Source organism: Tetranychus urticae, chromosome 1 (assembly GCF_039701765.1).
Source record: "Tetranychus urticae isolate SD_2017Ah chromosome 1, NJAU_TeUrti_SD_1.0, whole genome shotgun sequence".
NCBI lineage: Eukaryota > Metazoa > Arthropoda > Arachnida > Trombidiformes > Tetranychidae > Tetranychus > Tetranychus urticae.
Window position 1 is genome coordinate 2810553 of NC_142958.1, and position 14220 is coordinate 2824772.

The 14220-nt window shown below is 31.9% G+C and overlaps 2 protein-coding genes across 2 annotated transcripts; one reads left to right on the top strand and one right to left on the bottom strand.

The window, feature by feature from the left end:
* The first annotated feature begins 174 nt into the window (after positions 1-174).
* On the top strand, positions 175-14015 carry LOC107366799 (elongation factor-like GTPase 1). The gene is made up of 5 exons (XM_015934440.2): positions 175-445; positions 607-759; positions 877-3588; positions 13191-13375; positions 13541-14015. Exons 1-5 carry the CDS (start codon positions 355-357, stop codon positions 13727-13729), a joined length of 3330 nt encoding a protein of 1109 aa, XP_015789926.2. The 5' UTR covers positions 175-354; the 3' UTR covers positions 13730-14015.
* On the bottom strand, positions 5601-12430 carry aos (protein argos). The gene is made up of 5 exons (XM_015934452.3): positions 11497-12430; positions 10813-10989; positions 7605-7811; positions 6589-7389; positions 5601-5918 (listed from the first exon to the last, which is right to left on the bottom strand). The coding sequence occupies exons 1-4, from the start codon at positions 11635-11637 to the stop codon at positions 7162-7164; spliced, it is 753 nt and encodes a 250-aa protein (XP_015789938.1). The 5' UTR covers positions 11638-12430; the 3' UTR covers positions 5601-5918; positions 6589-7161.
* Positions 14016-14220: the final 205 nt, after the last annotated feature.

The following is a 14220-nucleotide window of genomic DNA, read 5'->3' on the forward strand; positions in this document are numbered from 1 at the left end:
CATTGCTTAGGGCACATCTTATATGATCCATGTCCTAAATTTTCATCATAACATCAGGCCTTTTAGATGTTATCTAAAAAATTGTAAATTAAATTACTAGAATATAATAAATTTAAAAGGACCGGTTTAAAAATTGTTGTCTTTAAGGAATAATGATTTAAAATGAAAATTTGCGCATCAAATGTTACCAATTGTAATTAGTAAACAATCCTTTATGTTTTGTTTACATGTGAAAAGTATTTTCAAACGTGACAGCACTCCATTTGACCTAATCTTTAACCATTGTTTTTTATTGTTAATCTGTGTTAAATCACTCATTTATAATTTCTATTTTAATAATTTAAATAATGTAAAATGAAAACTTTCACTTTAGAGAAGATTAAATCAATTCAAGATGATGTTTCCCATATTAGAAATATATGTATTTTGGCTCATGTTGACCATGGTAAGCAAAAGTATTTTTTTTACAATTTTTGCTTTTTAATTCTGTTTACATTTGTATCTGCTATTTTATGCGTGATTACAATATATTGTGGTTATCTATGAACCTCTAATCATCCTTTCAAATTTATTTTCTCACGTTTTTTTGTCCTTTTCTTAATACAGGCAAAACAACCCTAGCTGATTATCTTATCGCAAGTAATGGCATTATATCACTTCGATTGGCTGGTAAATCGAGGTACATGGATAGTAGACCTGATGAGCAACAACGGGGAATCACTATGAAATCAAGTAGCATCGCTCTTGGACATTCCATCGGTAAGTTACTTCCACCTTGCTCATTGTTTATCTCTCTAGTTTTACCTCCTTTTCTGATCTCTATGTAATATCATCTGTTTCATAAACAATTCTAATTAATTCTACATTTATCCTCAGATGATCAAGATTATCTTGTTAATGTTATCGATTCACCTGGACATGTCGACTTTTGTGGTGAAGTGTCAACCGCTATAAGACTGTGTGATGGTGCTTTAATAATTATTGATGTGGTAGAAGGACTCTGTGCTCAAACCAAGACTGCTATTCGCCAAGCATGGATCGAGATGATCAAACCTATTTTAGTGTTAAATAAAATTGATCGTCTCATTATGGAGAAACAGTTGACACCTATAGATGCTTATGTTCATTTGCAGCAAATCTTGGAACAAGTTAATGCTTTAATGGGTGAATTTTACAATGTTGAAGTTCTAGAAGAAGATGAAGAAGACGATAATGCAGAAAAATCTGCAGGAAAAAGAAACAATCAAGTAGATAATCCAAATTTAAATAATGATACAGATGAAGCAACTTATGACTGGAGTACAGGTTTAGATGACAAAGATGATTCCAATTACTATTTTGCCCCAGAACAAGGAAACGTTGTCTTTGCTAGTGCCTTAGATGGTTGGGGTTTTACAATTCAAGATTTTGCCAAATGGATTAGTGGAAAACATGGATTTAAAGTAGAAACTCTTAATAAAACTCTTTGGGGCGATTATTACCTCAATAGCAAAACAAAACGTATAATGAAAGGTGCTCAAGCAAAGGCTAAAAAGCCCCTTTTTGTATCAATGATTTTAGAGAATATTTGGTCCATTTATGATTCTGTGATGATAAGAAGAGATAAATTAATGACTGATAAAATAATATCAACGCTCGATTTGACATTACATCGTCGCGATGTAACTCACAATGATCCTCGAGTCGTCCTTCAATCTATATTAACTCACTGGTTATGCCTGGCACCTAATTTGTTAACGGCTGTTTGTACTTTAATCCCAAGTCCATTAGAATTAACAGGAGAAAGAGCGGAAAAGTTAATGTGTTCCAATACAACTAGATTTGAACTATTTCCTCAAGAAACTAAAGATATGAAAGATGCGTTTCTTCACTGTTCCAAAGATGGCCCTACAATTGTTTGTATTTCCAAAATGTTTCCCGTAGAGAAAAATACTCTACCTCAATATAAGCCTAAACCATTGACACAGGAAGAAATTGCTCATCGTCGAGATCTCGTTAAAGCTGCTATAATGTCTAGTGATGGAAGATCCATTTCCACAGAGGAAGATGCTGATTACTCGAATAGAATACGAACAACACCAACTGCTCAGACAAACGATTACGACGAGGATGAAATTAGAGAAAACATTGTTTTCCTTGCTTTCGCCAGAGTTTTCAGTGGAACTCTGAAATCCGGTGATCAACTATATGTTCTACATCCTAAGCACGATGTAACTAAAATAACATCTGATACTATGATAGATCCTAGCGCCAAGTTAACTGACTTGAAAACGGACCAACACATTACCTGTGCCAAAGTGGATGGACTTTATATTCTTATGGGTCGTGGTTTGGAGTCAATTGATTCAGTAGGATCAGGAAATATTGTTGGAATTGCTGGTCTTGAAGATCATGTCATCAAATCAGCAACCCTTTCTAATAGTATTTATTGTCCACCCTTCATCGACCTTCATGTTCCCTCTCAACCTATTTTAAGGGTTGCCATTGAGCCGGTAAATCCTATTGATATGGGTAAATTGATTAAAGGTCTTAAATTATTGAATCAATCTGATCCTTGTGTCGAGGTTAGGATTCAAGACTCGGGTGAACATGTCATCATTACTACAGGAGAAATTCATATGCAAAAATGTGTCGATGATCTCGTGAATAAATTTGCTGGAATTGAAGTTAATGTTTCTGCACCAATCGTACCTTTTAGAGAGACAATCGTTGCTTTACCAACTCTAACAAGCGATCAAACTTCAAACAATAGCCATGTTTTACCAATTAATGGCTCTCATAACTCATCTCAATCTTCAGAAATAACATCTTCCTCACAGTCATTACAAACTTCAAATTCATCATCAACACAAAAATGTACAGTTATAGTCAATGGCGATGAGATTTTACAAGATTCGGAAGGTTTTCTTATACTAACCACACCAAATAAGAAGTCAACAATTAAAATTAAGGCTGTTCCTCTTCCGGAAGAAGTTGTCAAATTATTGGAAGTCAACTGTGATCTAATCAAGAAAGTGGATGACATTAATAAAAACAGAAGTCATTTGGATCATAATTTAATTAGTAGTGATCTTATCAAACGATGGAATGAATTCAAAGACAAATTGAGTGAAACCTTATCCGAGAACAGTATTGCCGGGTTGAAAGAGAATTTCGAATGTATTTGGTCTTTCGGACCAAAATATTGTGGTCCTAATATACTTTTCAATGCTATGGACGATTTTCCAAGATCATTATGGTCAACCATTTACTCTTCATCAGCATCTTCAGTCGTTTCACCATCATTAACAGATGACATTAGATCTGACTATGAGTACAGTTTCATTAGTGGTTTTCAATTAGCATCTTTTTCTGGTCCACTCTGTGAAGAGCCAATGTATGGCGTTGCATTCATCATTAAATCTTGGACAATTGAACCAACTAATCAACTGGCGTCTAGTTCAACGGAAAGTGATCCCTATGGACCATTTACCGGTCAAATAATGTCAACTGTTAAAGATGGTTGTCGAAAAGCGTTTCAAGCTCAACCTCAGCGTCTCATGGCAGCAATGTATTCCTGCACAATCCAAGTAACCAGTGAAGCTTTGGGTAAGTAACAATTTAATTTCAAATCTAATCAAACAGTAAAGATGTAAGTCAAATAGATTATTTAAGACCGGTTTCCAATTTAGAAGCCGTGCCTAAATATTCAGTAGCAATCAATCGTTTTTAATTCAAGTTGATAATGACGTATAAATCAAATGGTTTGATCCTTAAATGGCGTAAAAAATCAAGACAGATATCAATCAATTAACTTGAACAATATACAATCAACAATAGTTAATAACACAGTTTACAAAAACAAAACCTCAATACCAACGCCCATATGAGCGGGAAAATTGTGTAAGCGCGGTTAATTTCAATTGCAATCAAACCTCAAAAACCATTTAATTTATTATCGAAAAGATTTTTTCTTAATAAAATCAATCCTCTAATCAGCCACAAAATATAATAAACATCTAATTGTTAAAATGGTAACCTTTTATCAATACAATTTTCACTGAACATTGAGCTACAAAACCTAAACCTATTGATATAAACATTTAAACCCACAAAAGTGCCTTACAACAAACACAGTGACCCTAAAATCGCAAAAAGGCCAATAAATAAACTTCTGTAATTTCAATAATCTTATCAATTGGTTGCAAATATTACCAAACTGTTGATGTAATAAATAACCCAAAGCAAGCCAATTACAACACCAACCTGCCGTGCAAAGCAACGTTAACCCGAAATAAGGTTCGCAAATGCAATTTTCACTTTCACTTATTACCTTTGCATTTTTTTCCTGTTTCAAGTTGAAGAGTCAAAAAAATATATAATATTATCAATGTTTTTACACCTTACTGTTGCTCCATTGACTTTTCTCAGCACACAATATTTAAACATTTTGAAAGTGAAGTAGGCGAAGGAAAAAAAAGTTGAAAGTTTCTTCCTTCTCTACGGGACAGTTTAATAAAGGTGAAAAAGGCAAAAACAACTCATCTTTACCCAAAAGTCCCATATTATTATCATCATTATTATTATATGTCTCATAGATTTTGTTCAATCGAAGCTTATACTTTTGATTTCCTTGACTGGAACGATTTAAACACTGACTTCTGTATTGGTGAAGGTTTTCATTGCACCAAGAAAAAAAAAGTTATAGTTGCATAAAAAAAGAGTCACAGTAGTAGTAAAAAGTAAGCTGAGAGGTTGAAGATGATGAAGAGGAGTGGAAATAGGAAAGGTAAAAAAAGGTATAAAATGGTTGACTGGACTAGATGACAGAGGTAAGAATAGTGAAAGTAAAGAAGAAGATAAATGAAGGAGAAAGTTTATAGAGGATGAAAATGTTTTTTTCTTCACTTCTTACAGTTGAAAATGATGCTGGGCCAGAGAAGCATAAAATTGAGGGTAACCCTGTACACAATTTTAATGAGTTTTGTGGTTTTTCATATGAGCTTCTGTCAGTGATAACTTTCTTTGATCGTTCAAATATCACATCAAATGCTGACGATAAACTTGTATTGATAAGAATCATGACAGTCAAAAATGATTGATGCAAATGAAAAAGTTGCAACCCATTGATGGTTAAAATATGACCATTCATTTGAAGCTGTTGCTTTCATTTTCATCACAAAATACCATTTGTATCATTTGACAAATAATCAAATCAAATGACTGCCTAAAATTGATTTCATTTTAATGAAGAAAACCCATTTTTTATTTCAATCATTTATGATCTAAACCAGTAAATGTCTTAACCCAAAAAAGTCAATAAAAGGTAAAATTGATTTGATTTCAATTTAACTTAAACCAGACAATAATTGACTTCAACTGTCGATGTAATGTAAACCAGATTTGATTGTAATAGCAAATGTATCTCAAGCATTTAGTGTTGAGAAAATGATTTTCACCAAAAATTGTTATTCAGTTCCAACAGACATTATCGGGTTATTTTGTCCTTTATTTGCATTGTAACAAAAATGGCAATGTAAAGTATGTTTGTAATGATTGTAATAGCAAATTTCTTGCAGCCGGTCAGTTTGGGTCAGAAATTAAATTGGAAAATAATAAAGTAGCCAAAGCAAAATTAGTCGTTTATTTTTTGCTCCATTCAATTTAGATAATATATTACTGTGAATAAATAGTTACAAAAAGTGCGAATTGCAGAGGAAGAATAAAAAAAGAGGAATAATAACGATGATGATGCCGATGATGATGATGGTGATGTCCACGAGAAACAGCAAGGTTAAAATGAATGGAATGAAGATGAGATTAAGAAGAAAGGTTCCACTTTTGTTGTAGTCATCTTTTCTGGAGCCATTCAATTGAATAGTCTATTAGCATGGTCCCAACAAAAATTTTGGGATAGTAATCTATTGAGTTAACTCCTCCTGAGAAGAGAAGAAAGGTTTTTTTTTTTTTAAGAAATGAGTTTAAAGTAAAAGCTGAAGGTAAAAAAAAGGTGAGATAGGAAATTGATGAGCAAAAAATGACCATAGGCAAGACCTTCATCATCATCTTCCTACAGGTAACCTTATCTTTTTGCGGTTAACTTATTTATCTGACTGTGTGTTGGTCTACAATTATAATTATCATTGGAAGAAGAAGAAGAAGAAAAAGTAATAGAAAAAAAAGAGACTCGCAAAGTTACAATCAAAAGTAACCTGTGCTTGGCTCTTTTTTTGTGGTTATTACTTTTTGTACTTTTGTGTGTTTGTTTGTTTTGTTAACCTCAAAGTTGCAAGTGATGAAAGACGATGATGCTGCTGTTACTGATGATGATAATGATGAGAATGAGTCTTGAAAATGATGAGTAGGTGAGAGTGAATATAAAATGTTAGGAGGAGTTGAAAAATGTAAGAAAAGGCAACCAAAAATAAGATGTAATTCAAATGTATTTTAAATGCTTTTCCTCTTCATCTTTTGCTGCTATTTTTCACCCTAAAAAGGGATGATGATGTTAACCTTTCTTATTGCCAGTCACAATTTAAATATCATAATAAACTTGAAATGAAATGAAATTTTTTGCTAGCGATTTTAAAGCTTCACTTTTGACCTTACCTTTGGTTTAATTTGTTTCACTGTTTGCCATTTTTAATGTGTGTTGGGCCAAGTTGCGGGCTTTGTGTCTGTTGACGTTTGCTGTTTGCTTGTAAGAAACATTTTCACTTGTTCATTCAATTGTTGATGTCTTTTTGGGTAGTTTATTTTTTCGCGTACCTTGTTTAAACTGTTAATATGTATTTTTGCTGGATCGAAGCCGTGATTCTGTATTTGATCAATGGCTTTGTCCACCGTCCAATATTACCATGAAGGGTCAAGGGAAAGGAAGAGAGAAAAGTAAAAGAGAAAACAAAAAAAAAGGGAAAAAAAGAGATTCTTCTTCTTCTTAAAATCTATTTGTTTTTGTCTTGATATTTCTGGTTTTCCTTCCCAATGTTTGCTGTGTGCTTTTTGTTTTGCCAAGTTTGTTTTCTCGTTTTGTTTGTTTATTTGTTTGTTTGTTTCCGTTGTTTGTCATTTTCAATGAAAATTTTGTCATTAATATTAAACTAGGTTAACCTTTGGCTATACGTTTGTGTGTCGTTGTTAGTTGTTGCTTTGCGGCTCTCGCTTGGCTTTTCAAAAAACGGGTTAAGTTAAATTTCCATATGTTTGTAAAGGCGCACAATAACCACTATAAGTTTTAATCTTGTCCAATGGATAAGGTGCTGTTACTATCACATTGGGATGTATATGATGAGCTGGACAGTAATGACGAGGTCCACAATTACAAAGTGTACTTGTGTTTACTTCCTCGAAATCTGTTCGTTTCATAACGGTAAATAATCGACAAGGTTCTTTACGATGGCATTTCATTTTCTGAAAGAAGGAAGAAGATGAAGAAGAAAAGATTTTGTCAGAGAAAATTTTTTCTTTACTATTTACTGTAAATCCTCTTGAAAAAGGATTGTTGATCAACAGTTGTGTTTGGACTGTAAATTGAATGAAAATTTGTTCAGCTTTCTTTTGTTTCGAGCTGCTTTTGTTGTCATTTGTAAAAAGTTTGCAAAATTTTTACTCAAAAGCCAACTTACACTTTCTGGTGAACAGGCAAATAAATATCTGTTAGCAATGCCTTGGCCAACCTGGAATGCTTCATGTTTAAATATATATGCAATGCTATTTTTAGGACAGACACATTCCATTATTTGTTGGGTTCGGTTATCAGGAAAACTGGTCAATGTCCATGTAACATCACGAAAATGTCGACAAACTGGTAATTTATTGGCCGATTCACAAATCTATGACAAAATGAGTAAAAAAAGGTTTTCCAAAATTAATGTTATTATTGACAAACATTTGTAACCAATTTCATAATTTCAACTTTTGGCCAAATTATCCAATTTAAAGAAACGCTAAAAATGATAAATACCAAGAAGAGGAGCAAAAAAAATAGCCTCAAAAAAAGGGCGAAAACAAAACGGTTTAGCTTTTTTTTCGTGTAAAATTTGCTCAAAAAAAAGGGAATCACATTGATAATGTTTTAGGTGCGGAGATGAATTTTGTTTTGGCCTGTGGTCATGATGAAGATGATCTTCTAGTAAAAGGCATTCTTGGATGATTCCATTTTCTCCATCCTCATCTTTTCACCATTCACTCAGTACTTTTATCATTATCATTATTGTTATTATCATCATTAAGATAATTGGTTTCAATAAAAATGATATTAACCCAAAGTAAAAAATTTTTCAAATTTTTCCTCGACTCTAGACTTATCCTTATCTATGGTAACAAACCAAACCTTTTATAACCCTAGTCTCCATTCACTTGATTCATTTACTCACTTCTGTCTGTTTTTTTTCTCTCTGTCTGTCTCTGTCTCTCTTTCTCCATCATTTACTCACTTCCTGTGGAAGAGAGGAAGATGAGGTAAAAAGATAATGACGATCAAGATTAAGGTGAAGATGAAAATGATGATTGAAGAGACACGCTTCACTTGTACTTAATCTTCTTACCACAAAAATTTTCTTACCATTGGTCGTGATAATGGATATAATGTTTCAAGGTAAGTATAACCTGAACAAAATGCATTTTCATCTTCACCACAATCATAATCATGAGTCTCTCTTGCTTCCAATTTTCACTATCTTTCTGCCTTCCAATGTTTCCTATTCAAATCATGACAACAAGAGAAAATATTTTTCACCATTTTATTTGTTTTTTTTTTGCTGCAAAAATTGACATTCTTTACTCGCTAATTGCTCTATTGACTAGAATGGCGACTGTTTATTAGCTGCTTTTGGTCAATCGCCATGATCCAATGTAGTTAACAATTTATCGGGTCAGTCTTGGAGTCTGTTAACGATTGTAAACTTTTACTGTTCAAATTGCTTCTTCTCATGATTCATCAGGTATTTGTTGAATTCAACAAGTTTAAATGAAAAATAACAGAACACTGTTGATGCATCTTTGTGTGTTTTGTCCACGTTGTAAATCAACATAAGTTCAATAAAGTGTACAATAATATATATTGTATATGAGAATAGATAATCTTGTGAAAGATGATAAAAAAGAAGGTAAAGAAATAGGAAAAGGACAAGAAAAAAGCATTGAGACGAACAAGTTCAACTCACAATAACGACATGTGTTGAGGTAAAAAAAAGCCTTTTGTGCTTAAATTTTTTTCTTTCCCTACTTTTGATGGATTGATAGACGAGTTACAGTTTTCAACATTCAGTATATTCAAGTACAACTGATATAAAAAAAACTGTAAAACCAAGGTAAAGATTTACCTAGAAACTAGAATGGAGCAAAATTATTACACAAGAAGCAACAATAGAGTCCTAACAATGATGAAAATAATGAACATAATTCATAATAATATTCAGAACATTCAAAACAAATCTTCAGAATCGATTCAAACATCAAAATTGATTCGATAATCATTGCTTTTAAACAACAGATTTCAAAGTCAATTTGATCACAACTGTTGATTGTCATCAATATCAACATTCAACAGCAAAATGGGAAAGTGTCTTGTGTCTGAATCAATATTGTTTTGTGCTTTCAATGTTTGAGATTCAATTGCAATGAGACTTTGATTTTGGTTAATTTTGCGTTGATTTTGTTTCTAATTGTTAAAGGGTTTGAATGAAATTTAGAGCCTAAGGTGAAGGGTGACATCGAAGTGTTTATTTCCTCTTTCAAAGGCTTTTTCTTCTTCTTCTTCATCTTTTCATTTTTTTCTCTTCTTTTCTCTTCTTTTCTGTTTCATCTTCTTTGTATCATTTTTAAGACATTTTAAGACAGACAGATGGTTCTCGAGTTTAGGATCGTTTCGACAAAACGCTCAGGTTATGCATCTATCTTAAGACATTTAGCCAAGGTTAAAGCCAGGTAAGACTCCGCTATCGTTGTTAGTCTTTGGACCAAAAGAGTCCACTCCTCTCTACTCTTTCTGTCGCCTCTTTCTCACCTTTCTTTTGGGCCATACTTTTTTGGCAATACAACTTTGTATTAACTGTCATGGATCATTGAATTTTACTGTTCCTGGGAAAATGTTAATCTTTCCCTCTTCTTCTTTACTCTAAACTCTGTTGTCTCTATCCAAGTCTCTGTCATCTTATTTTACTCTCTCTGCCATCATTATCATCAGATCATCTTCATCTTCGCCCAACGGAACTGACCAATCTAATTGAATGTAAATAACTTTCAATCAACTTTTCGCTTTCGCTTTACATCTTTTCGTGTTCATTCCCAACCTTCGTGCAAAACGATTCATATTAATAATTCAACAGCATTCATTTTTTCCCTCACATTTACTATTACGATTATTACCATTATTATGATCGTCATTATTATTATATGCTTATCTCATTTTATTATGTTCAACTTTATTATCATAACAAAATGAGCACAATACAAAAAATGGACCAAAGACAATTTTTTCTTCTTCTTTTTTCCTTAAATATTCAACTTTATTCATCATTAAATGTCATCTTTAAAAAGGTGAATGGAAAAGGTAAAAATGGTGAAAACCTTGCACTTTTATAATCGATATTACCTTTTGCCACTTTTTACTGTCAAAATTATCAAAAGACTATTCAATTATTATTCATTATTTATCGTTTTTTGCTAATGTTAACAAAGCTTTCCAATATCTAACTCAAATTAATCATAATCAATGTTATAAATCATTTTGTTGCATTTATCAAAGATTGATGGTAAAGAAGTGATTTCTCGAGGAAATAGGAAAATGATTTATCGATGATTTACCTTTAATGATTGAAATTAATTTCTTACCTTGTATTGTTTTGTTTTATCAACTATCGTTCGTCCATCATTTGGGTTGAGTGAAGATGAACAAGGTTTACTGTTTGGACAACGGCATTGTTTTTCAATCCAAGGAGTTGAATAAGTATCCACTTTATTGCAAACTTGCCAAGAGTCACATTTTTTCAATATTGAATCATATTGTTTCTGAAAATGAAAAGTAAAGATTAATCATTGGACACTTGACCATTCGCCTACTACTCAACCATCAACCTTTTCAATCATTAATGTTTCAAATGAAACTCAAGAATCTATTGCCTCAAGATGTTTATTCAAGGTAATTTCATTAGCAAAATAAACACATTTAATGATAGGAAAAGTTGAATGAAAAATTGAAAATCTAATCAAATTACTATTTCTATTTATGATGATATTTCAACTAATTGACTCTGATTTAATATCAATGTTTGCCAATTGTTGTTGCAAACTTGATTTAGTTGATGCGTGGTTTCAGCTACTATTTAACTAAATCATCTTTAATAGTTAATTATGAATAATCGATAGATGTGTTTAGATGTATTTGACTGAACGTGGGATGAAATAACTTGCGGCAATTAACTTGATCATAACTCTTGTCCCTTATATGGATGTTGAGGTCGCTTTTTCCCGGGTAAAAACGTTTTGATTCTGTCATTCTGTAAACATGATACTTACTGTGATGATATAATGTTTCTCCTTAATGAAACGATAAAACAATGAATTTGTTGATATGATTGATATTAATGAAAATAATGATAATAATGATGTTAACGGTTTCCAATGGCCACCGTAGCTGGATCCATTGATGATTAACATCGCAATTAAAGGATTGATTTAGCTTATTCTCTTGGTTTTTGTTAACGGTCAACTTGATCAACAGTTGTTGAATGTTTCCTTGAATTGTTGGTGTTGAATTACTTTACAATTGTAACTATTTAATATATTAATTGGTAATCAATAATAAATAATATCAATAAAAAATAATAATAAACTTTTACTTTTTTTTTGAACAAAAAATAAAACAAAATAACAATTGAAGATGATGTTTAAAGGCACTGGTTGAGTAAACAAGTTTTAATGGGTTTTGATGATTTTGTGATTATGATGTTGGTGTTGGTTAGGAAATTTGATGATTCTTTAATGATGATTATGGTTAAGTTATTAATCACGTGAAATTTGAAGGTTGATTGTATGTTTGGTGTTGTTTACCGTTGTTGATTTTATCCGGTGAATGACTAATGAACATTTGGTTGATTTCAATTAATGAATTTAATGTCATTTTAAAGAGTCATAACAATTAATGTTGTTACCTTTTGTAACTGTTGATCACAAATTGGGTAAAAAGGTTTTGTCAACTGTCAATGATAATAAATAGTCAATGATATTGGTAATACAATGAATCAATGAAGACATGCTCATGAAAGTATAAACATGGAAACACTTTGAAGGTAAAAATCACATCGCTAAAGTAACGCAAGGAAAGTAAGTTAGTAAGTAAGATGAAGATGAAGAGACAGACAGACAGTAAGAGAGAGAAGATGAGAGAGAAAGGGAGAGAAGAAGAAAAATCAGAGAAAAGAGAGAGAAGAGGAAGAAAGAAGGTGCCAAGATGAGGTACAGAAGAAGAGAGAAGACGAAGGAAAAAACGAAGAAAAAAAAAGATGAAAGAAGATGATGAAGACGATGAAGACGATGAAGATGAAGAAGATGGTTCTTCCTTTCTTGTCATCCTGTCTTCTCTTTCTATTTCACCTTCGGACTTGACTTGGCCTGAAGGTTTTACTTCAAAAATGATCATTTGAAGACATTAAGAAATCTCTTCATCTCTTCATCTTCTTCTCTCTTCTCTGCTTATTTTTTTACCTTTCATTTTACGCTCTTTTCCCTTTCCTTGGCAATTTTTACAGCAAACGTATTTTTTGTTGTAAATTTTAATTTACAAAATGAACCCAAACAAGTGAAACAATTAGCAAAATGAATTCTTGTATTTAAACGGATAATTAGCATATCCGTTGGAATTGCGTTTAATGTTAATTCATTTTGTACTTTGAGCAATTTTTCAAGAAACCATTAAACGCACTTTTTTTTCATCCACAAGTAACATTGGCTTTTGCCTGCAACAATTTGATACATTAATTATTAAGTTACAATGTTTATTGGAAAGTTAATTGAAATTGATTGAGAATCAGCTTAATGGTTGATTTCAATTTTTTGAATCAACATTAATTTTATCAAGAAAAATGAACCATTGGTGCATCGTTTTACCATTTGATTCAACATTAAACATCTTTACTGTTTTTAGAGTCTTGTTTCCCTTGCCATTGTTGATTTAATTGTTGAATTAATTTTTGATTCTCTTCTTATTTCAGGTAAAATGTATGCTGTTATCCGTCGTCGTCATGGACGAACCATTCATGGTGATATGCAACAAGGTTCATCAAGTTTCACTGTAACCGCCATTTTACCGGTTATTGAGAGCTTCCAATTTGCTAATGAAATACGCAAACAGACAAGTGGAATGGCCTTACCTCAGCTTGTTTTCAGTCATTGGGAGGTTAGATTGATATCATTTACAGTCTTAATCATCTTTTAATTACTTTAATTTGACCTTTTCTGTCCCATTTTATCTCGCCAACTCATTTAATCTCAATGATTTTTTCCTTCAACACTCAAGATTCGCTAATTTTGTGTTTTTTTTTCTTCTTCTTCTCCTCTTCAGGTTATTGATATTGATCCATTTTGGGTTCCAACCACTGAAGAAGAATATGAATTGTATGGAGAAAAGGCAGACACTGAGAATCGAGCCAGGATTTACATGAATTCTGTTCGTAAACGGAAAGGCCTTCCTGTCGATGAAAAGATTGTTGAACATGCCGAAAAGCAAAGAACTTTTAAACGAAACAAATAATTATTTTTCAAGGCAATTTCTTGGAATAATTTCTACAGATTTCCAGAGTTTATTTACTTCTTTAGTAACATTTGATTCGCGAAAATCGCTTGGGTTCAGTTGACGCTGAACAGAAAAGGACAAAACTATATTGACAATCTTGGATTTTTTTATTGTATCATTGATCCTGGATGATTGCAATCATGTTGATTACTTTTTTACTTGATTAATAAAGTAAATATCTTGTTCTATGAAAAAATTAACCTCTTTTGTTATATTTAAATAAACCTTTTCGATTTCATTTAAATCTTTTTTATGGCGAATGGTAGAGTTACCCAAGTTATTCATAATTTTTGTCAACTTCTCATAATAATCTAATATTTTAGTTCAATGTTTTTATTTTTAAATTAAGATTGATTTAATTTTTTCTATCATTCATTAACCAATTATTTGTTTGATTGGAATCTACAATTTTCATTATAAAGTGCGCTTCAATTTGCTTCATAAAGCTA